The 24,126-nt window shown below is 43.9% G+C and overlaps 1 protein-coding gene across 1 annotated transcript in view; it reads right to left on the reverse strand.

Moving 5' to 3' along the window:
* The window catches only part of SORBS1 (sorbin and SH3 domain containing 1), a 174,348-nt gene that overhangs the window by 80,552 nt on the left and 69,670 nt on the right, over positions 1-24,126 (reverse strand). Inside the window, exons 2-8 of the mRNA XM_077822822.1 lie at positions 15,353-15,408; positions 13,757-13,825; positions 11,809-11,904; positions 9,036-9,155; positions 7,030-7,065; positions 6,786-6,889; positions 1,062-1,433 (exon numbers count right to left, since the gene is read on the reverse strand). Coding sequence (XP_077678948.1) covers positions 1,062-1,433; positions 6,786-6,889; positions 7,030-7,065; positions 9,036-9,155; positions 11,809-11,904; positions 13,757-13,825; positions 15,353-15,408 — 853 coding nt within the window. The remainder of the gene's footprint in view (positions 1-1,061; positions 1,434-6,785; positions 6,890-7,029; positions 7,066-9,035; positions 9,156-11,808; positions 11,905-13,756; positions 13,826-15,352; positions 15,409-24,126) is intronic.

Consider the following 24,126-nt stretch of genomic DNA (forward strand, 5'->3'; position numbering starts at 1 on the left):
GATTTGGAAAGCTAAATCCCATTGACTTTAAATGGGATTAGGTTCCTAAGTCACTTTGGTGCTTGTTAAAGTTCTCCCCAATTGTAAAAATCCAACTGACTATAGAAGCAGAGTTAGGCCAATGCTGAGCACTTCTGAAAATGCCACTCTTGTTTCTTTCCATTTTCACATGCCTCTCTGCTACTTCTTCCAGGCCCAGCCAAAAAGTCATCATCAGAGAAGTTATTCTTGCTGGATTTCTCATTCAGGAGTTACTGGAAATCCTGTAATAGGGCTACTGGTGGTAAACTTTCTGTTACAAAGAGGTTCAGATGAACATCCAAACCTTTACAGCTATTCTTGTGGTTACATTTGCCCCCTTGTAAAAAAGGAAGTGGGTTTAAAAAGAGAAAATAAACACAGAAAAACCAGGGTGATGTCCTGTCAAAATGTGAGAATTCTGAAGAACGTAAAGACTTCAGCAGGAGCAAGGATATTTCAAACAAGGGGACACATGGTGCTTAGAAACTTGCAAGGGTCTCAGATTAGCAAGTGAAGTTACAGCTTGTGGGTCATTCTGTTTTGGCATTAACCTCACATTGCCTTCAGTGGGAATACACACATAGAACGTGGCCCTTTATCACCATGCAGGACAGAGTGTGCCGTCCTTAACTGCATTGCTTTTGCTGCTTCTGATATTACTGTTGTCGAGAGACCATCAGCTAGCCAAAGCTCAAGCAGCAGGTGTTATTCTTTCAGATGAGAAGTGCAAGTATCATACATAGTACATTCCCCTAAGATGGTTAAAGCCAAAGGTGTAGATTATCCAGCAGAGACAGAGGTGGGGGAGAGAGACTGTAAAATATTGGGGAAAAACCAGAACAATTGCAAAGTTCCCAAGCCAGATAAGGTAGATGACATACATGCACCATAACAGGACGTAAACAAGGTTTCAGGGGTCATGCTGCTGTCAAGGTGCTAGTCAGTGCTCCTCTTTCAAAGCTTAGTATGCCAATGAGAAAGTTATTTTAACCTAGAAACAAATTCAGGAAAGCTGTGAGGAGGGTACTCAACAAGCTTACTGTACGTGAGAGGACTCCAGTGATTTCAGGCTCCAAGACTCTGTGCAAAGCCTCCGGGACGGGAGGCACCAGTGGAGGTGGCGGTGAGAATGATGGCAGTTTCTGGCAAATTGGGGGCGAGATGCCAGGTGAGGAGGGCAGATAGTGATGGTGGGGACCCCTCTGGAGGTGAGGGGGAATGAAATCGTCTAGTGTTGGAAAAGTCAGAGGTGAGCCAGTAGGAACGGTCTCAGGGAACGTGGCACCTTGCCCCAAAGGTACCAAAGGTGGTGGCGGAGTGCTGGAGCTGCCTTCTTGCTCTCTGTCTGTTTTAACCTGGAGGAGTGGGACTACTATAATCTCAGGCTGAGCTGTGGTGGTAGAAATGACATCCTGTGGGAAATAAGGTGGGGTTACGCAAAGGGGCAATCCATCTTTCGTGGGTGCACATCCCAGCACTGCAAGGGTAGTGACAGGCTGGCATGCATCCAAGCCACTGGACAATCCTTCCTCAGAGCGAGCTATGCCCTTAGAGATGTTCTGTTTAGCAGCCAAAGGCTCCGTGAACACACTGGATAAGGCATGCCAGTTTTTTCCCCCTGTCCTTTAATTCTCGATTGAACCACAAGCAGTTCATCTGCATTGCAGCACTTGCTACAGGTACACCTACCTAAACAGGAATATTTCCCATTGCTGACCCCCTCACCAATTGATTGTAGCCTGCAAACACGCACACATCACACAAACATACTCTTCAGACTTTGGGGGGAAACTGAGAGGTTATCGAATAGCAGATGACAAGAATCAAACTACACAAGAGTGACCTGCGTGCAGAAATTAAGAAGAGGTGAATACAGAGGGGACACTGTACGAATTAGAGAACCGTTCGCACGACTGAAAGAAAACAAAGTTATGAAGAAAACATGTACCATGCTGCGTCCCTTCACCTTGTACAGATGCTGCTGCTGCTGCTGCGTAAGGTAAGGTTCCTTTCTCATCCTGTCCCCACTGCCAGCCGTACTCTGGGGCTCTAGTACTTTGTCCCTCACAGCCTGAGGAGGTGGAGACTGAGTCCTGGAGGAATGGCTTCTACCATAGCTAACTGCGTCTTTACTGAGGACAATGTTAAAGTATGGCCTGGGAGGGACAGGAGGAGGGGGAGGAAGAGATTTTCCAGCATCTGTTACAGAGGAAACAATGTTGGTGGCTGGTGCTTGAGTGACCTCAGTTCCCAAACGGGGGCTCTCTGTTTGGTCATGTGCAATGCTGGTGGAATTTTCAGATGCAGCTGAGCAAGTGCTGTTAGATAAACAAGCCACATATAGACTGCTGACCTTTTTATCTGCTTTAGTCCCATACGTGGAATTCATTCCAGCTTCACTACTAGGATCTGCCCTGGCAGGGTTTTGATGTTTGGATGAAGAGTCTGATAACAAGGAGCTACTTCCCGAAAGTGACTGCCCAGCATGCACCACGTCCTTGGGAATCAAATTGGCTGATTGGGGATGCCCTGCGGAAAAGCATGGCTTCTCACTGGGGACTGTTGCAAAGGGTGCAGGTGATGAGGAATAACACTGCCTGCTGCAACTTGGTGACACATGCTGTGTATAAGGCTTGGGTGCATTCAGGTACACACAGTCCATTATGGGCACTGGCAGCAGGTTGGTTACTTTCATGTCAGTGCGAGGGTGCCATGCAAAGCTCTCCTCTTTTGGAAGAGGAGGACGGGGAGGGGAAAGGGCCTGTCCAATCAGATTCAAGGGAAGGAGGAGGAATCAGCACCAAATGAAGGGAAAAAGAAAAAAAATTGAAAGAATGAAGTCGGTCATTAGACTTGGGTTAACAGGATTGAATTCAATGAGAATAACATAAGAAGGCCATCCTGGGTCAGACCAAAGGTCCATCTAGCCCAGTATCCTGTCTTTCGACAGTGGCCAATGCCAGGTGCCCCAGAAGGAATGAATAGAACAGGTAATCATCAAGTGAACCATCCCCTGTTGTTCATTCCCAGTTTCTGGCAAACTGAGGCTAGGGACACCATCCCTATCCATCCTGGCTAATAGCCATTCATGGACCTATCCTCCATGAACTTATCTAGTTCTTTTTTGAACCCTGTTATAGTCTTGGCCTTCACACCATCCTCTGGCAAGGAGTTCCACAGGTTGACTGCGCGTTGTGTGAAAAAATACTTCTTTTGTTTGTTTTAAATCTACTTTCTCTTAATTTCATTTGGTGACCCCTAGTTCTTGTGTTATGAGAAGGACTAAATAACACTTCCTTATTTACTTTCTCCACACCAGTCATGATTTTATATACCTCCATCATATCCCCCCTTAATCGTCTCTTTTCCAAGCTGAAAAGTCCCAGTCTTATTAATCTCTCCTCATATGGCAGCCATTCCATACCCCTAATCATTTTTGTTGCCCTTTTCTGAACATTTGCCAATTCCAATATATCTTTTTTGAGATGGGTGACGACATCTGCATGCAGTATTCAAGATATGGGCATATCATGGATTTATATAGAGGCAATATGATATTTTCTGTCTTATTATCTATCCCTTTCTTAACGATTCCCAACATTCTGTTTATTTTTTTGACTGCCGCTGCACACTGAATGGATGTTTTCAGAGAACTATCCACAATGACTCCAAAACTTTCTTGAGTGGCAATAGCGAATTTAGACCCTATCATTTTATATGTATAGTTGCAATTATGTTTTCCAATGTGCATTATTTTGCATTTATCCACTTTTTAAACAATGCCCTTTTGCCTCTCACTGCTTCTTATACTTTGTTGTTTAGCCACAAGCTAACCACAAGTTAACAAGCTAACATGGAATCGTCAAGCCCGGCACTCAACTTGCTCGCTCTCAATGCTGCTCGTTGGGGTATGAAAAGGTTTTCCAGCTTTCAAGTTCAAACCTATGAAGAGCATCTCACTTTGCTTTCAGGGATAACCTTACTCTGGGTACCGCAGGGATCAGCCTGGGTACCCAAGCTCCTAACATTCCCCAGGAACTTTGAAATGCAGATCTGACCATCAGAACCAGACTCTGTGTTCCATGACCCCTGGCTCAAGCACTCCTCAGCTTCGGGCACATTTGGGTCCAGCAGGAAATATGAATTCTACAGCTCAGGCCCTTCTCTACAGCACACTAAGCAAATTGCTGAAATCTGATTTGGTGCTTCTGCTAATGCGAAACCATACCACAGTGACCTACTATACTGTGGTTGTTCCACTATACAGAGAGGTCAAATAAAAAAAGTCTCATTTACTTTTGCCAAAGGCTGACACCCCACTTCCCTTCTAAAAAGATCCCTCATTCACAAAGCACCCTCAGAAAAACAGAACAATTTAGATCTACAGTGGAATTGGGTTCCCAGAAACTTGTCTTTAGAGTGAAGCCTTCTGATAGCGAAATCATTTTCCTAGAGAAGCAAAAAGAAACTCCTTCATTGTTTCAGTGCATCGCAACGTACAGATTGCAACTCTAGAGCAGCGTGGAGATTGCAATTCCAGTTAGAGCAAATCTTTGCTTAGAGCCAAATTATTCTGTAGCAAAAGAAGTGGCTTTACTACATGGACATTTCACTGTATTTATTTACAGCTGCAGGTAACTGTAAATCACCATCCGTTAGAAGGAAAATGACTAGAATGCCAGCCTACAGGATAGGGATTGCCTCTAGTCTTCTTTGAAGGCTTTAACAGCTCAGAACTTTATTGCCTTGATCAATGTTCTCTTTTAAAATTCATCACCCTAGGCAGCTTTGGGGCAGCTCCTATTCTCGCTTGTACTGGTATAAAATCCAGAGTAACCCCACAGATTTCAGAGTTGCAGTAGCCATCCTATCAATGTTATGCTAAACAGAGGCACTTGAGCTGGGGTGGGGAGGAAGGCAGTACAGCACTCCCAGTGAGTGGCCCTTGGCTCTAGCATGGGCTTCCCCACTGGTCCAAAATAGCTCGAGTCTGCTGACTGTCTGGGCATGATGTAAGGCGCATGTATTTACGCTGGCTGCTGTGGAGATGGTCAGGGAGGGGAATGCGGTCTTCTGGGGGTGGTTTAATTTTATTGTTTTTGTAATTTCTGGCAGGGGCTCCCTGAGCTTTGGATAGGCCCTTTTTTATCCTTGGTTTACAGCTCACTGAATAAATCAGGAGTTGCCATGGAGAGCCAGCCAGCAGCCACCCTGGTTATCACACCGGGATACCGCAGATACAGCTGGGCGACTGGAAAAATACTGCCGCATTCCAGATGCTACAGAGTGGCAAGTTGCTTGTTAACAGTGACCATGGTACTCCACATTTACATCCATGTGGCTGAGAGCAGAATTTAGCCCTGTTTTATTTGACATTAGTTTAAGTGCCCTCAGGACTCTTCTAAAAACAGCACTCTGTGAAACTAAAACTGAGCTATCTCTGTTCACTTATATGCCCAATAACTAACTGCGAAACAGCTACATGTCTCATGCAGGAAGCAGCTCACTCTTTTAGTGCTTCATTACTTCTTATGTCCTCGGCTGACTGGTGCCCTCTTCATCTTTCACTTAACATTTCAGGCGCAGTGTCTGATCCGTGGCTTTGCCAAGAGCTTGCCACGATTAAAGCAATTGCCCTGTACTAGGGATAAGATTTTAATGGGCCTCCATTTCACATCTAACAGAGCAGTAACAGATGCCATTCTTCAAGAAGGCAGTTTATAAAGAAGGGTTGCTCAGGTTTTCCCATCCCATTGAATTCAACCTGAAAATTGCATCCATGCACACTGGTAACCCATCCATAGGTTAGCATTTCTCTTTGCTTGGCAGACCAATCCCAACACTTCAGATTAGATTTGGGAGGAAAATAACCTTTCCAATATGTCAGGTTTCAGAGTAACAGCCGTGTTAGTCTGTATTCGCAAAAAGAAAAGGAGTACTTGTGGCACCTTAGAGACTAACCAATTTATTTGAGCATAAGCTTTTGTGAGCTACAGCTCACTTCATCGGATGCATACTGTGGAAACTGCAGAAGACATTATATACACAGAGACCATGAAACAATACCTCCTCCCACCCCACTCTCCTGCTGGTAATAGCTTATCTAAAGTGATCACTCTCCTTACAATGTGTATGATAATCAAGTTGGGCCATTTCCAGCACAAATCCAGGTTTTCTCACCCTCTGTTTCATGGTCTCTGTGTATATAATGTCTTCTGCAGTTTCCACAGTATGCATCCGATGAAGTGAGCTGTAGCTCACGAAAGCTTATGCTCAAATAAATTGGTTAGTCTCTAAGGTGCCACAAGTACTCCTTTTCTTTCCAATATGGGCTGACAAAAGATTATATCATTTCTAGTGTTAAAGTGACAAGGCCTTCTCCAGACATTTTTTAAGGCCACTCTGTGGGTTTAGGAAGTTTAATTCTCCATTCAGCCACCTGCAGTTGGAAGGTCAGAGTGCATACAGAAAAGACATACAATAATTGATCACTACCTCTTGGCTGAGCCTTCCCACACAAACAATGCTGAATGGTACTTTGCCCTGCTATAGCCACCAAGGAGCTCAGCATGCTTTAACACATATTAATGAATTAAAGAATTCACAGCACTCCTGGGAAAGACGCATTCTCTACATTTTGCACATAGGAAAAATGAAGGCACAGAGACTTACCCAAGCCTGCGAATTGAACACAGGTCTCCTGACTCTGAATCCTGTGCTTGACCCCTCAAGAAAAGCCTCAGATCTTCTGGAAAGATGCTTACCTGTGGTTTGCCCTCTGAGGAGAGGTTGGGACGCACACTTCTATAGCCCTTGGCAGCCAGAGAAGATGGCTGGATATCTCCATTAGAGGATAACCTCCAATCATCTAAAAGGGGAAGGAGAACTTCAGGTCTGAGGGAATTCACTCTAGCTAGATGGGGAACAAGGAGAGGGGACCTGTTGCTTTTTGCTGGGCAACAAGAATACATTGGGGAAACAACAAAACAAAGCAACAAGCATGTGTACCTGTTTCTGGTTTTCCTGTCTCCAGAGCTATGTGTGCTGCAGAGAGGAGGGAAGGAAGAATGGAAAAATAAGGGAAAAAAATAAACTGTTACATTTACAGCAAACATGTACCCACTGAACTCAACATTCAGGCTACTTCAATACACACACACAATGCTTTCTGACAGGGATGCCAAATTGCCATAGAAACTGGTCCTAAACATGATGCCCTCACAGTTTCTGACCTTTGTAAACACAAGGCGATTCATTCAGAGCAATGAAGAAACAATTGGTCATTGACATTCAGCTGAGCTATCTGCTCTCGTGCTGCAGTTTGGAGTCCAAATGCCCCACACACAGCTAAAAATGCAGGGTCTCAGTGTTAAGCCATGATGTCGGCTGGATAACCACAGCTATCCTTTCTAATACTGCCGCATGAGAATACCTGGTGCAGAGACCCATTGACAAATAAGATGTCTATTTTGCGAGTACGGGTGGGGGTACAACACATGATCCCATTTTACAGCCCAGTCCCTGTGGCTAGAGGCACCGAGGCTATCTTCCCTTTGCCCACTGAGTTCCTCCCCCTCTTTCCACATTAGCCGTTTTGGCCTCTCACGTACTGTGCAAAGAGCTCTTCCAGCTCCAACATGCATTTCATAAAGTGATTGAGGGAGTCAGCTAAAGAAGTATTAATGAGCTCATTTCCATAGTAATGGGCTCATTGCCATTCACGCTGCTGGAAATTTATGAAGCCACCAGCAGGAAGGGTAGGCAAAGGGGGCGGGGGTGAGAAAGCAGAGAATGGAGAGAATGAAAGAAGGAGAGGTCATGGTTGGATCAGGAGGGGAGGAGAAGGGGGAGGTAGAAAGCAGGGCATTAGGGCTGGAAAGAATAGAATCACCCTTTCCTAACAACAGGTCCTGTAATTACATGTGCTTCACTTTCAGGGGAGAAGCTGAACAACCCTAACTTTTAATAGCATCTTCCCTTTGGGAGTTCATTCTATATGCAAAATCCAAGGTGCAGGCAGGGTTAGTGATGCTTTACTTGTCTCCTGTAATTAAGTAATTACACATCTGCTATTTAAAAGACAGCAGAAGTCTATGGCGACACTGTCAACTTGGGACGCCATCCCAGGGGCCTTGACTACAGCAAAAAAATGAATGCCATTGCTGCAGCGACTGCACCAGGACATTTCCTATCCCCCGCAGTGGCCCGGGATAAAAAAAGGAACACAAAGGCCTACCTGGGAAAACAGGATGATTTTTTGCGCACTCCTGCCAGCAACACAAAGCAACAAATATGCTTTTTCTCCAAGTGGTGTATAAGTGGTTGTGAAACTCACACTCAGAGGTTCTGGGGCTTTGTCTTCCTCGAGCAGCTTGCCCCATGTAAGAGATTTAGGAGTCTGCTTTTGCTCAGGTCTTTAGCGCCAGTGGGAGGGGCTCATGCTTTTAGCACTGAAAGCCTGGACTCAAGCGCCATGTGGGGTCAGCTACAATTGTTGTATCTTATGTTCAGGGCCATCCCTAGCAATTCTGGGGCCCTACGCAACCCCCTCCCCACCCCGTGCATGTGTGTGTTGGGGGGGGCAGGCCTCTGCTGGGGGGGGAAGCAGGGAGGCTGGCCCCAGGCCTCCTCGTGGGGGTGGCTGGCTTGGGGGGCAGGGGGAACCACCCCCCAGCACTCACTGGCAGCGCGGCTGAGGATGGGTTGCTGCACTCCCACTGCTGGTGAGTGCAGGCCCAGCCCAGCTACAGAGCTCAGGGGAGTGGGGCTGGGGTGGAGCAGGGGCGGGGCTGGGCAGGGAAGGGGCGGGGCAGGGGTGGGAAGAGGCAGGGCTGGGGTGGAGCAGGGGTGGGGGCCTGGGGAAGAGCCGGAGCAGGGGCTGGAGCTGTGCGCAGCTGTGCAGGGCACCGGGAAATTTGGTGCCCCAAATTTCCTGGTGCCCTACGCTGCTGCGTGTTTTGCATATGGGTAAGGACGGCCCTGCTTATGTTTAACCTTTTACATACTAGACTTACTTTCTGACTGCTGGACATCCTGAGAACATGGGGGACTGATACTTGGCCTTTCCTCAGAGGCTGGAGATGCCCGTAGGGTCACGGTCCCTTTTCCAGTGCAGACTTTAGTGGGATCCTTGTCTAAAGAAAACACACACAAAGGAGATGTTTTGGAGCTACTGGAAGCCATCATAGTTCTATGGCAGTATGCTGGTGGCTCTGGAGTAATTCTGACATGGCTGTCCTGAGTGAATTGTTCTAATTTTTATGCAGATGAACATTAGCTTTGATTTTAAAACATTAAGTAATAACAGCAGTTATATATTTAAAAAATAAGTAAGATAACTGATGAACACACAAATAAAGTTCTGAGTCAGTGTAACTCAGCTAGGAAAGTGGCAAAACAGTGCTGGCTGTTTGGAATAAATTTCACAGGTTTGTTTGCTTTACTAGGCCTGGTCTACACTCAGATTTTGTATCAGTATAAATTTTATATCACAATAATTTCACCCACACTGGGGTTGTTGTACCACTTTAAATATGCCGGTACGAAGTAGCATAACTTGTGTGTGTAGACAAGGCCTCAGCAGTGAGTTCCATGCTGGATTGATGGAGAATGAAGATGTATAGTTATCCAGAATAAGGGATAAAGCCCAGGCAGTGCAGCGCATACTTCCCACACCCTGCCCTCTTACTGTGCCATACCCACGAGATCACCTTATAGGATCAGAAAGAAGTAGTTCAAAATACAACCACTAAGGTCACCTTCCTTCCCCATCACTCAGATCACACCAGCCCTTTGGAGGCAAAGATCTTAGGCATGTGCTTAACCGTCCACATTTGAGTCATCCCACTGAAGTCCATGGTCTACTCATGTGCTTGCAGTTTGTGCCCAGGTGCTCCTTCTAGACCCATCCTTCCCCAAGCCAGTGGTGTCTATACTGCAGATACAGGTGACCTAGCTAAAACTCAGTTACAACCTCATTGTATTGTCCTCGAATCCAGTTACAAATATGGTTCCAGTGTGTAGCAGGGACTAGAGTCTGACAGTTCTTCACACTCAGGTCAATACCTTGGACGCTCACTGGCCCGGTACCAGAGTTCATGTGCTTTTCCAACAGCCATTCCAGTATCTTTTGTTATTATATGCAAATTGAAAAATGCATGCCCAGCCCAACACTGATTCAATCACTGAACATCTTCCTTATGTTTGACTCAATGGTAGTGCCAGGCCTGACCTTACCCATTATCATCTAGGGGTAGGGGTCGATTTACAAAACGCACAAGTGGCAATTAGACGCCTAATCTGGGAGTTAGGTTATTAAAAATCTCCAACTTAGTCCCCAGTGTTTTGATTCTATAACAGTTTTTACTAGGTCTACCAGAATGTGAATGTGGTTTTATGAATTATACTGTCAAATGGGTCATGAAAACTAGCCAAAACTCAGCCAAAACCCCCAAATCTGAGCAACCCTAAACTTTGGGCTTTGAAACTTCCAAATCAGGATCCAAAGATGCATATTTTTGCAGATTGTTATTTATTATTAATTATTTGTATTACCATAGCACCCAGGAGCACCGGTTGTGGGCCAAGACACCACCATGCTACACGCTGTACCAACACAGAAGAAAAAGGCCCCTAAGAGCAAACAGTCTAAGTTGAGGCTGTGTCACTTTTTAAAAATTAGCTCTTGTTTTCAATTTAAAGAGTCTTTCCTTGCAGTGCTGGAAACTGCAGCTAGTAGAAAATTTTCCAATGGAACAATTTTCTATCAGAAAACGGTGTTTTGATGCAACCAAAACATTTCATTTCAGCTTTATTGTTTTGACTTTTATATTATGTACTGTAAGTTATAATACAAAAGTCCAAACATTTTGACTTTTATATTATAGATCACATAATATCACACCGATGCAACTGCAACAAAATATTTTTGGAATATTTCACTTTGCAAAAATAAAAATGCAGTACTTGACTTTATACCCTGATATGGTACAAAATCAGATTTTGAGATCTCAGAATTTCCCACCCATTTTTTAAGCAGCTCTACTGGAAATAATGACAGGTTTCAGAGTAGCAGCCGTGTTAGTCTGTATTCGCAAAAAGAAAAGGAGTACTAGTGGCACCTTAGAGACGAACCAATATATTTGAGCATATGCTCAAATAAATTGGTTAGTCTCTAAGGTACCACTAGTACTCCTTTTCTTTCTACTGGAAATACAAACACTGAGCATTGTACTAGTGTGTCAGAACCAGCAAGTGAAAATGACTAGAAATGACAGGGAGAGTTGGTTAGTCTGGTTTCACTGTCCAAATTCAGCAAAGTGCTAAAAGGGTTAAAGGGGAAGCTTTCACTTTATCATGGCAAGAGAGGAAGGATGTGTGTGTGTGAGTGAGAGAAAGAGCAATAGAGATGCTGAACGAAGATTGAACCTGCAAAATAAAATCTCTGATGTCTGTTTACTTCTCTATGGACCTAAGACATACAGGAAATATTTTAGACTCTTCAGGAGTTTGGTTTAAAATGAGGTTACAACAGTAATGTTCATACCAAGCATTAGCAGAAGAGTTTACATAGATCCCAAATTCAAATATGCTTCATTATGCCTGCAGAGAAACTGGATTATTGAGAACTATGAATTGTGTCATCATGGTTTAATTCTATTAGCTGTTGATGAAATCTATAGCACTGGAAAACAGTGAAAAAAGGATGAAGCTGAAAACTATCTTAACAAGGGGGTGAGGCAGAAAGAGTGGATGATGGCCTACTAATGCGTTTTGAAAAAAAGATACCTGTAGGTAGCATTAGGTCAGGAGAACTTTTCACTTTCTTCACGGGGATTATTTTAACGGCAGAAATAGAGCGTGCACATAAAGGGACGTCAATGGCTGCAAACACAAAAGTGTAGTTGGTGCATCCAGAAGGGAAGAACACAATTAAGGAAACATGCCACAAAGCTTTCTAAAGTACTTGGGAAACCAGGAATGACAATAGCAGGAAATTTCATATACAAAAGCAGTCCAGAGAGCAGTGATGCAATCATTAAAAATAGCCCCTCATTCATCCTAATTCAGGATGTGTATCTGTTGTGCAGGGTACAGTACTGCTTAGTGAACTGACTGAGTCCTGGCTGCCAATATACTATGAGGGAAGAGAATCTCAAACGTTCGTTTTCAAATGACAGAACTAAAGTTTAGTATAAACCTTTAGCCAAGACGCTACATATATTACATGCAAAGATAAACAATCTTAAAATTGCAGAGTTAAAATTATGCTGAGTGAGGAAACAAACAGATTAAGATTCTGAGAATAACATTGACTGGTCATTGTGCACAAATCCTATGTTTTTGATGTGTATATTTTATGACATCAATAGCAGGGAGTAGAGAATTGTGACCAGGAGTCTCGAAAAGGATCCAGAATCAGAGGGTACCATCAAGGTATCCAGTCTTGAGAGATCCATTCAGCCAAGCAGCAAATCAGATGGATTCTGTTTAAACTTCTTTTTTCTGCATACTAATTTTATCAGAAACACTGGATTTTACCAACAAACACTGAACATTGTCTTAGAGGTATTTTTCTCTGTTATGCAGCACTGTGCAAAATTCTAGCACTTGTTGAAAATTTCTAAAGGTTGCTCACTTCTCCAAAGCATCTGGTTCGTCCTCCCCTACTCTTCCTAATGTGGCCTTGAATGAACAGTACTGAACTGTATCCTCATGGGGCACAGGCAAAGTTAGTGATGGGTGAAACTCAAGAGATTCAGCTGGGATAAAACATCTGAGAGGAAATCATGGTGCTGGTGAAGTCAATGGGAGTTTTGCTATTGACTTCAGTGTAGCCAGGATTTTACCTCTAGGATCTGACCTTGTAAGGCCTCTGCATACAGAACACTCATTGATTTCAAAAGGTTGGAAGCCTCCCTGAGCTTTATCCAAAACTGCTTTTGGTCTGTAATGTTAGACTCAGAAGAACAGCTTCTTCTTGTGGTGGTCTTGTGGCACTTTGGCTGTGGTTCTGGATAAAACCTGAAAATGCAGAGGCTGCCCCAGAATGGAAAGGTACCGAGAGGAATGATGTGGGGAAGAACTTGGCTGAATTCTTTCAAACCTCAAGAAAGGTTGACTTCCAGTTTTGGGGCACGGTTCTGAGCTAATTTGTATTAGAAGTGAGCTTAAATCAGAGACTATTATCCACCCCCTCAATGGACTTCAAGGGGAGGTTTGGACACACTGCAACCCTGTTCCAAAACTGCCTTTGGTTTGGGGAATAACCGCACTAACAAGGTTTTGTAAAAGCAAAATATAGACTCTGCCAAGCTCTTGTTCTGTTTCACTCTGAACCAGCTCATTCATTCACTTATAATAAATACACTGCCTGTCATAAAAAGCCATCAAAGGAGAGGAAAGGACATGAATACCAGAGCAGAAGCCTAGGGTAAAAATCTTCCCACCACAAATACACTAATAAAAAAAAAAATCTAATCATGCAAGGCCAGGTTCCAAAGCCTATTGGAAAGGCTCATATTCTTCAATGAGTCTGGGATCAGGCCCTTGCTGACAAAGATAGTTTTCCTTAAAACATGAATGTTAATTTAATACTGGGTCGGTCCCCTCATGCTGTAGTTGCAGCCGGGCACAGTAAGACACTGTAATGATTCAACTGCGGGGAAATAGATGCGCCACTCCAACTGACATGCAGGGGGAGCTGCAGAGATTCTTTTTAATGTATTTGACTCACCTTGCTCTTGTCCATCGCTGCTTGATATCAGCCCATTGACCACGGTTTTCACAACATCAACTTCTTGTTCTGAAAGACAAAGGGAAAGCCGGAGCACCCTAAGATAAGTGAGCTCACACTGACCACATTGCAGGGCCTGACAATATTCAGGATTTCAAAAAAAGCATTTCCACTGTCTACAGCAGAAATACAGGAGACATGCGAGAAAGGAACAGGACAGGGAGTAGTAAAACACTGTGGATATACATGTAGTTTATTAAGCTTAACAAGTGGCAGCAATAAACTTAACCGTGAAATCTGTGATATAATTTAATCGTTGACAACAAAAGGATGACATGGGTCAAAAATCACTCACAGGTACACAGGTATTATGAGGTGGGCGTCTGCCAGCCTGCTGCAAGTGGAGTGTGTTGATACCATGCTTACCCACATGCCCAGTGTGAGCTGATCACCAGATCTAGGGACAGAAATTCACTTCCACTCTCATCCTTGCCCATTGAGACGGAGCTCCTGGGGGCAGGGACTGTTTGTGTGTTTGTACAGCACCTAACACAACCGAGTTCCAGCCCAGACAGAGGCCTCTAGACACCACCATAAAAAAAATTAAATACCCACCTAGTCACTATTTGCTAATCAGTTACCCTCATACAAACCCACAGGAGATCAAGGGTCTGCCCAGGTGCCCGGTACTATTTCAGAAGTATCTTCTAAAGTGACACTCAGGGCTGTCCTAGGCTAGCGGCAATGGGGACCCTAAACCAATGGTCCCCTAACTGTGGGGCGCATCCCCTTAGGGGGTTGTAGAGGACTGTTGGGAGGGTGCACAGTGGGGCCTGGGCCAGCCCCCACGGCGGTGGGGAGAGAGCCACCCAGTCCTGCTCTGCCCCCAGCCCAGCTCTGCCCATATTCCCTCTCCACCTCCAGCCAAGCTCTGCTTCTAGCCCCAACTCCTCCTCATCCCGTTCTGCCCCCAGCTCCACCTTCAGCCCAAGCTCCAGGGCTGCGCCAGCTGTGCTGTAATGGGGACAGTGGGGGCGTGGACAGATTCCAGTATGGGGAGTGGTGCGACAGGAAAAATTTGGGCACCACTGTCCTAAACAGACCAACTGCTAAAACTAAATGAAACTCAGTAGTTTGGGGTCACCGAATTTTGTGGGATCCTTTTTCTGGTTCGAATCTCCCGAGTTTGAGAGATGAATGAAGTTCAAAGGGGAAGAGCCGGATTGTGCCAGGTCTCAGGTCAATACAATACATGGGCCCAAGCTCATGGAAAGGGGAGAGTTTCAAAGCTCAGCTGGGGTCAGGCAGCCTAGCTCCCACAGAGTCAAAGGGGGCAAGCTGACTGACCCCAGCTCAGGATCGGTCCTTCCTTTTCTTGTCATCTTGATGCTGATACAGGCTGCAGGGGGGAATGACAACCTGAAACCAGGGTTTGTTTTTTATTATGAAAACTTCTTGTGGTCTTCGACCGTGGAATCCCACACAGGAATGGTCGATTCAGAGAGAACAGATAAAGACACAAAACAGTCACAGCATTAGAACTGGACAGGAGGATTTCTGTAGTTAAAGGCAGGCATGCGAGGAGCAGTGACTTACCAGAGCTCATTGTGCCAGAGGAATTTGTCTTCTGCACTTCCAGGTTCTGGTTTTCTCTGTTTAAATGAAAGAGAGAATCATACCATGATGCTGTTTGTGTGTTTACACTGATGGAAGCTTACAGCACCCTTCTTGCAGATTGTGTGCTGGCTCCCCAACCTCCTCTCCCCACAGGCTTGTGAAACCCTGTTCCAGAGATAGGCCACAATCTTCTCCTGAGCGTTGTCTGGAAAACCAGCTGTCATATACACCTATCTTTGCCTCCTTGGACAACAGCAGGCATGACCTAGAGTAGCACTGAGCACCCTTCGCTCTCTCTGAAGCCAGGCCAACAGTTCCATTTCCTTCAAGAGCAGCAGCCACTAATTTCCCAGCCTAAGCAAAGGCAGAACCCAACTGAGTTTAGATCAAAGAGAAGCAGCATTTGTTGGTAATTTGCAGAATGGAGAGAAGACAGAAATAAACAGGATTTCCGCCTAATGTGGATATTATTGAAGGAGCCTTTAGACCAGTGATACTCAGATCTCAGTGTTTCAGGAGCCAAATTAGCAATCAACATTACCTAGAAGAGCCACAGTAGTGTAAATTCATTGTTTCATTTACTACAGCACTATATATTCATATTTAGTATAATTATTCTCACTGCAAAATGACTGACTAATGTTATTTTATCAACTACAATTGGTTAATAACATAGGAAAATCATCTTGATTGGTTAATAACTTAGACTGGCTAATATTTAAATCACACAGTGTTTTAGTATTATGTACTGCAAAGAGTTGCAGAAGACACATTTAAGAGCCACTTGTGGCTCGTGAGCCACAGCCTGAGTATCACTACTTTAGACTATCCCTAAACTTTAAGTCACAAGATCTGGATTATATGCAAGGTCATCTGCATTAACAAGTTAGAAAGCTGTCTGGCCTCTGATAGCCTGTGAGATATGCAGCATCTTTACAAGGTGTCTCATCTAGAGCTGTGCAAATAATGGCTTTTTCAGGTCACTGGCAATTTGGAACAATTAAAAAAAATAGTTTCAGGTCTATCCAAAAACAAAATTTTTCAAATTTTTCAGCAAATTCAAAAATTAAAAGGTTTGGGTTAAATGAAATGTTTTGCTTTGATTTAGAGAATTTTGTTTTTTTTTTTAATTGTTTAAAATAAATTTGAAGGAAATTTCAAAATAAATGTCTTAACTTTTTCAGCATATTTGTTTGTGGCTTCTTTCCCACAACATGAATTTGTGAAACATTTTGGCGTTATGGAAGCTGCACTTTTTTGCCAAAAAAGGTTTTAGATGAAAATTTTTGCCTATATCTAATCTCATTAGAGAGAAAATCCCTGAGCTGGAAACCCCAGCACATATTAGTGCTTAGATACCAACATGACTGATCATAGAGAAATAGGGTGGGAGGTCTTTCTTCTATGTAGTAACATCTTCAGAAACAAGGAAAGATGTTAGTTTCCCTACTGTGTTGTCAAATACACATTCACTTTTGTCTGTCATTCCCAGCTTCTCTAGACCCATTTGAAGTTCATAGACCACAGAAAATGCTAACTTGCTCCATGTTCCCAATACAAAACATGCATTGACTTGCCAGTGAAAGGTGTCTTCAGTGATGGATTTCTCTTTTCCTTTACTGAGTCATTGTTTCTGGCTAAATGAACATTCTGATGTATTCTTCAACTCCATTGTCTTGCAGTATTTCTTCTCATTATATTTCTATTAACAGGCCTTTTGCGAGTGGAAGGATTCTTGGTCACCTGTTCTGGCCCAGCTTCAGCAACATATCAATTACCCCTTCTGTGCTCTGGGGATGTAAGCTGCACACATGTAAGCCTGAGTAAAGGTCTTTGTGTAGGCAGCTGCAAGAACACTGTTGGGATAGAGGAGGAGATACAGAGTTCCCCAGCAACCTGCAAACAGGCTTGCTCTAGCTACTGAGCCAGGCTGTAGGCAGAGATAGGGACCATGACCAGGGGTGCCAGAACATGGGGAACCAGGGGGCCATGACCCCGCCCCCCACACACTTTTAAAAGTGGGAGGTCTATGCACTCACAATTTTTACCAGCGGTAAGGGCAAGCAATGGGTGGTGGGTGGGGTGGTAAGAAGCAAGCAGGGGGCAGGGTCTTGTGGGGGGGGAAGAGGTGGTGTGGGAGCAGAGCCTCAGGGGAAGAGGCAGTGTGAAGGCAGGGCCTCAAGGGAGGGGCTCAGGGAGAAGGGGCAGGGGCTTGAGGGGAAGGGTGGCATGGGGGGGGGGCAGGGCAACAGTTCAGGTGCTGGTGCCCCTTCCCTTTTAGGAAGCCACTGCTACTCCTGGCCATAGCCACTGCAGCCACTGATCCAAGTGTTCAAAGATCCGAACCCCACACCAGAGCCCTTTTCCCCAGCCTGCCCTTAGTTCTGCACTGGGCTATTCTCTCTCCCTACACCTACTCTGCAGCTGCCCATCCGCCATGCAGCAGAACTACAGTTCTGCTATCGATATATTGGGAGACGTCTGGCGCACATCTGGGGCACATTTGCTGAGGGAGTATCATCCCAGAGGAATACAGCATTTGCATTTAAAAAGAAGGCAGAATTATAAAGACAAAACCCTATTAAATATTAGGCACCAGAGAGACAGACATAGTTAATTTTTCCTATCTTAAGTGCTTTGTGTCAGGGACTATTTTGGACTGTATGTCTGTATAGCACCTGGCACAATTGGGCCTCTAGGAGCTACCATAACATACATAATAAACAAAGAGATTTCAACATCAATCCAGAGATGGTGGTGCACAGCATAAGGATGACACATTTTGACAATATAAGCCTGTATTTTCAAGGATGTATTATCTCCAGGGACCCAGCATTGAGGAATTCCTGCAGAAATAACAATGTCTTTTTGTAAATACAATGTATTTTATTTCCCCAAAAATGTAACACCAAAGAAGTGTAAACTAATGGCAAGCCAGGCTAACTCACTCTGCTCTTCAGCCTTCTCAAGTGGGTGGCCCACATACAGACATTTATAAGTCTGTCTACTGCCCCCAAGCTAGTGGAGCTGGTCCTTTAGCTCAACCAGGACCAGCTCATGCTTTTAGATCAAAAAGTACCAGGTTCCAACCCCTTCAGGGGCGTCCATATAAGTTGGTGTCAGAGGCTATTCAGAGACACATGTACAAAACCCTTGGTCTGTTTGCCATGCTTGAGTTAATTGCTATGTTCGATTTCAAATACTTGGCAATCTAGCTGAAGAAAATTCAACAGGCAAACTTCGTATGAGAACAGTCTCTTCCATGCTAAGCCTAGCCAATAGCTGGGTCTTCAGTCACGTGTCTGTCACAACAGATGACAGCACTTATTTAATTATTTAAATTATTTTATTCACTGAAATAGCCACGTGGGATACCCACTATGCCTTTGTGAGGACCCCAGGGGGCAGAAGTCATACAGCGTGACTCCAAGCATATCTCAGGACAACATAAACAATGCAACATGGGGCATTCACTCTAAAAATGGACAGTAACAGCAGCCAAATACAAGCCACAGACAGGCTGCCTGGCTCTACGTGCTGATGCAACATCTGCTTTATGTTTCTGCTTCTCCACACGAGACAATATGGGCCAGATCCTGAGCTGATGTTAATGGTGGAGAATATGGCCCAATATATTTTCATAACAGGGCTTATTCTGAGCCCTATGAAATCTTCATTAGGTGGAGGATACAAATATTTAGCTATCATTGTTGGGAGAGAAGGGGTACATTAAACTATTTCAGCTCTCTCCAGCCTGGATCCAATATCTGTGTTCAAGCACACGTAAAAGAGTATAAAATTCCTAGCTACAACCAGCTATCTATCGTGAATCAAACTCCTCTGGGTAAATAAACCACCGGCTAAGTTGGTCCCTTTGTGGGGCAGAGGGAAATACACAGCAATGGCTGGTAACTCCAGGACTTTCAACTCATTGTTTCCTACCAATCATCCCACTGTAGGGACTTGCCTTTGGGAGCAAGGCCTGCAAAAAGCTGTTTTGGCAGCAAGGGAAGCATAAAGAATGCCCAGGCAACAAAGGTCTCATCAATGGGGCTGTTCACATGATGCAAGTTAAGCTTGTGCTTAAATGCTTTGCTGCACTGGGGCCTGAATTCTCCCTGCCATTCCAATTGGCTGAGAGATTCCTCCTCATTTCCTGTCCTAAACTACTAACAGCTGCTCCATTCCAGAGGTGGATTCATTTCTCTGTACAAGTGATCCTGGCATATAAATTTTCTACACCATGGGGTGAAAGATACTATATAAATATAAAAAAAACCTTAGGTGTATATTGCAGAAAAATCTTGGGTGGTAGGAAAATGTGAAAGTTAGACCACCTCTGCAATAAATCTTTGAACATTATAATGACTTCATTATTTAATGCACCTAGCTCTTTAACCCTGAATGTTTTTTAGGAAAGACGTTGAGCTGGAAAATTAAATATATCGAGAGAAACAAAGTAAAATGGAGTCAAGGACTCCTTACAATTGACCGAATTTTGCAGTTTTCATTTTCTGTGTGAGTGCCTTTTGTGAAGCCAGGTCGACACTAAAAAGTTAGGTCAAACCCGCCACATTGCTCAGGGGTGTGAAAAATCCACACTCTGAACAATGTAGTTAAGCTGACCTAAGCCGCAGTGTAGACGGTGCTAGGCCGATGGAAGAATTCTTCCATTGACCTCACGACCATCTCTCCGCGAGGTGGATTGACTACGGTGATGGGAGAGTCACTCCCTTTGCTGTAGTGAAGGGCGATACTGAAGCAGCAGTGCAGCTGCAGCGCAGCAACTGTAGTGATTGAAGCATAGACATAGCCTGAAATTCTTTAATTTAAAGGGGAAAGCACTATACGCTCGTGTCTACACATTTCACTGAGGGCCTGATCAAAAACCCACTATGAGTCTTTCCACTGACATCACTCTTTAGAAAGGCTTCATTGAGTCCAAGCTTGTGCAACTGTAAGAGTTTCACACATAATGTGAGCCAGCGCTGAAGGTCCCATGCTGTTGAAACTGTCAAGTCCCTCTTTAGGAAAACTGGTACCAGAACTGCAAGCAGACTGTGAATTCAGTGGAATCACTGATCTTGGCATCAGTTGGGATATAAACCCATAATTAAGAAGAAACACTTTTCAATGGAAGAGATTCTGGGTATAAAAATAGAACGGTAATTAAAGGAAACAAGTTTGCCAAAAGTGAATGAAGAAGGAGGGGCAAACTAATTACAATCTGACCTAGAAAAATGATGTTTCACACATTCCCCAAACTTATTAGCATTTCTGGAATTTAATTAATATAATACGCATTTAGTGTGTGTTCACTGTGAAGTTAATCAATGTTATCAGCTGAATTCACAAATAGGTCAGGTGGCAGGAGTGAAATGCGTGGCTGGTAGGAATCAGCATGTTCCACAGACTGCAGTTTGCGAAGCTGATTTCTACCGGGCGAGGCTCTGAGCATTAGGTTTTATTACAAACCAGGCAGCAAGCAGTAGCTATGGTCCCGAATCAGGAAAGCACTCAAGGATATGCTTCAAGTTTAGCATGTGCTTGAAGCTTTCCTAAATCAGGCTCACAGTTACTACTGCTGGTCTCCAAGGTGCTTAAAGTTAAGCATGGGTTTAGTCTCACTGACTTTAAAGTTAAGCAGCCGCTTAAGTGCTTTCATGAATGGAGACTGTTTTCCAGAATTGGAGCCTATGTCCTTTATATATATATATATATTTATATACACAGTAGTAGTAGTGTTTACACATACACTACTACCACTGTGCAGGTATACATGTAACCCCACACCTCTGGGGTGTGGTGCTCTGTCCTCTCCAGTGGCACTGAGACATACTTAGAGATTAATGAGTCTGTTCTACAGACTTAACTAAGGGCCATGTGGCTTTTAGCTCACGCAGTAAAGGCACATGCACTAAGCTCCAGAGAGCCCAGGTTTGAGCCTGCCCACTGACAACCAGGGTTTGTCGGTGTTACATATACAAGAGCACTTTAAATCAGTGGTGCTCCAGAAGGTGGGATCCATCTTATCAATTTTATAGATAGAGGAAGTAGTTCAGCAAAACCAGAAATAGAACCCCCCTTTCCTTCCTTCCAGAATCCTGCGCTAGCCAGTAGACAGTGCTACCTCTCCAGCAGACCTTAAATAATGCCTTTACTGAAATGTGAAAAAAATAGCAGCAAAAGCTTCTGCTGTACAAATTTAAGACATGATGGCAGGTAATGAATTCCCAAGGGTATAAGCCAGAAGTTTCTGATCTTAAATGTGCCTACATCTACATGTCACATGTACTAGTTTCTTGCCAGCACCCCCATACCTCTAGGCAGACTTTTAAAGATTTCTTCATCCCTTTTAGAGCAGCAGCCGTGTTAGTCTGTATCCGCAAAAAGAAAAGGAGGACTTGTGGCACCTTGGAGACTAACAAATTTATTTGAGCATAAGCTTTCATGAGCTACAGCTCACCTCATCAGATGCATGCAGTGGAAAATACAGTGGGGAGATTTTATATACACAGAGAACACAGAGCAATGCCCCTCTGCCATGTACATTGGCCAAACTGGACAGTCTCTACATAAAAGAATAAATGGACACAAATCAGATGTCAAGAATTATAACATTCAAAAACCAGTCGGAGAACACTTCAATCTCTCTGGTCACTTGATTACAGACCTAAAAGTGGCAATTCTTCAACAAAAAAACTTCAAAAACAGACTCCAACGAGAGACTGCTGAATTGGAATTAATTTGCAAACTGGACACCATTAACTTAAGCTTGAATAAAGACTGGGAGTGGATGTGTCATTACACAAAGTAAAACTATTTCCCCATGTTTATTCCTTCTCTCCCCTCCGCCCCCCACTGTTCCTCACACATTCTTGTCAACTGCTGGAAATGGCCCACCTTGATTATCACTACAAAAGGTTTTTTTTCTCTCCTGCTGGTAATAGCTCACCTTACCTGATCACTCTTGTTACAGTGTGTATGGTAACACCCATTATTTCATGTTCTCTGTGTATATAAAATCTCCCTACTGTATTTTCCACTGCATGCATCCGATGAAGTGAGCTGTAGCTCACGAAAGCTTATGCTCAAATAAATTTGTTAGTCTCTAAGATACCACAAGTCCTCCTTTTCTTTCATCCCTTTTAGTGTCAGCACATTTCTTCCAAGACCACAGCTCTTTCCCTACTTGGTGTGGAAAAGAGAGTGGTGGCGTCCTAGTTAGAAGGAATGCAGATACGCGGTGACTACTTCTGTACAACATGTCTCTGGATTATCTCACGTTTCAAACATTCCAGGATCTCTCCCTACAATAGCAATACATAACAAATAACTCATTAATAGTTCAGTGTAAGATACGTGCTTTTAAGTCACTGGAGTGCTGTAGAATCTGGCCCTGTGCTAGGAATCTCATTAATTAGTTATTTTGGGTGACAGGTTGTTTCCTTGGTTGTATACTGGTTTAGAAGCCTGGACTGAGATTTGTATGGCCACAAGTGATTCAAATACCCAGCTCCTACTACGTGGGCATCAAAATCCACTAGACAACTTTTCAAGTCTCAGCCTGAAAGGGGCAATGCTGGTTAAAAAAACTATTTTTAAAAACCAAGGTTTCCTTCCCTTGTGAGTAGTGACACCTCCACTTATTCAACTAGGACTTTTTGTGTGTAAATTGCCAACCCCACACGTTCAAAAAATCACGAGTCAGGTGACCCAAAAATCATGAGATTGGCTTAAAAATTATGAGGCCTTTTAAAGGCGAGCAATACTTCCCAACACACCTGACCTGCAGTATGTTCCATGTATCCTGTGCCTTACTGTAGGCCTTGCTTTCCACATGGAGCTTGATCCTGGAGCCCTGAGCACTGTGTCCATGACCCAGCAAAGTTCTTAAGCACGTGGTTAATTTGCAGCCAGTGGGAATGCTCCAAGCACAGGGGTAGTCCCATTGGTTTGAAGCTAAGCATGTGTTTAAGAGCTTTGCTGGATCAGAGTCCCAGTACTTGGTACCTTGTAGGATGGAGTCCTTGGTACCACTTAATTTCTCTTCACATTGTGTTACATAAAAGGAAGAAAAAGAATATCAAAATACTGAAGAGAGTGTTGACTTAACCCAGTCGACCAGCTCTCTCACAACTTGCCATTCCTCCCCGTCTTGAAATACGTATGAAAATAAGTAGATCATTATTTTTATTTTAAGAGTTAACATCCTGCCACTGCCCCAGAGGACATTATGCTCAGCATCCTATGAATGAGCGGCATGCAAGAACTGTAAATAAGCAATGTACAAGACAGCCTCGCAAAGGTTCATACAAAACAATGGTTTCCCTCCACTCCTCAGAAAACAGCAGAAATACAGTGGCAAAGCTTCACTTACCAAAGGAACTGCATGCAGTGTAGAGCCCTGGCTGGCATATCATGATGTATCACCACAAATAATTTAAACTACAATTGTTAAAATAAATTAACAAAGCACGTTTTGAGTGATGCAGCATCTTGTTGGTTTTATTCCTTCTTTTCTTTTTAAAAACATGGTGCATGTTCAATTGGAAAATTCAGCGATTTGTAACAGGAACAGACATCCCATTTGATTTCATGCAAATCAGCACAGCTCCACTGCACCGAGTAATAGAAGTCAAATAAGAAATGTAAACTTGAACATTAGGATTGCCACCTGTCTGATTTTCACCCGGACAATCTGGGTTTCAGCTTGTGTGTCCAGGTGCCATTTGACAAGCCCTGATGTCCAT

Source organism: Eretmochelys imbricata, chromosome 7, assembly GCF_965152235.1.
Source record: "Eretmochelys imbricata isolate rEreImb1 chromosome 7, rEreImb1.hap1, whole genome shotgun sequence".
Taxonomy (NCBI): Eukaryota; Metazoa; Chordata; order Testudines; family Cheloniidae; genus Eretmochelys; species Eretmochelys imbricata.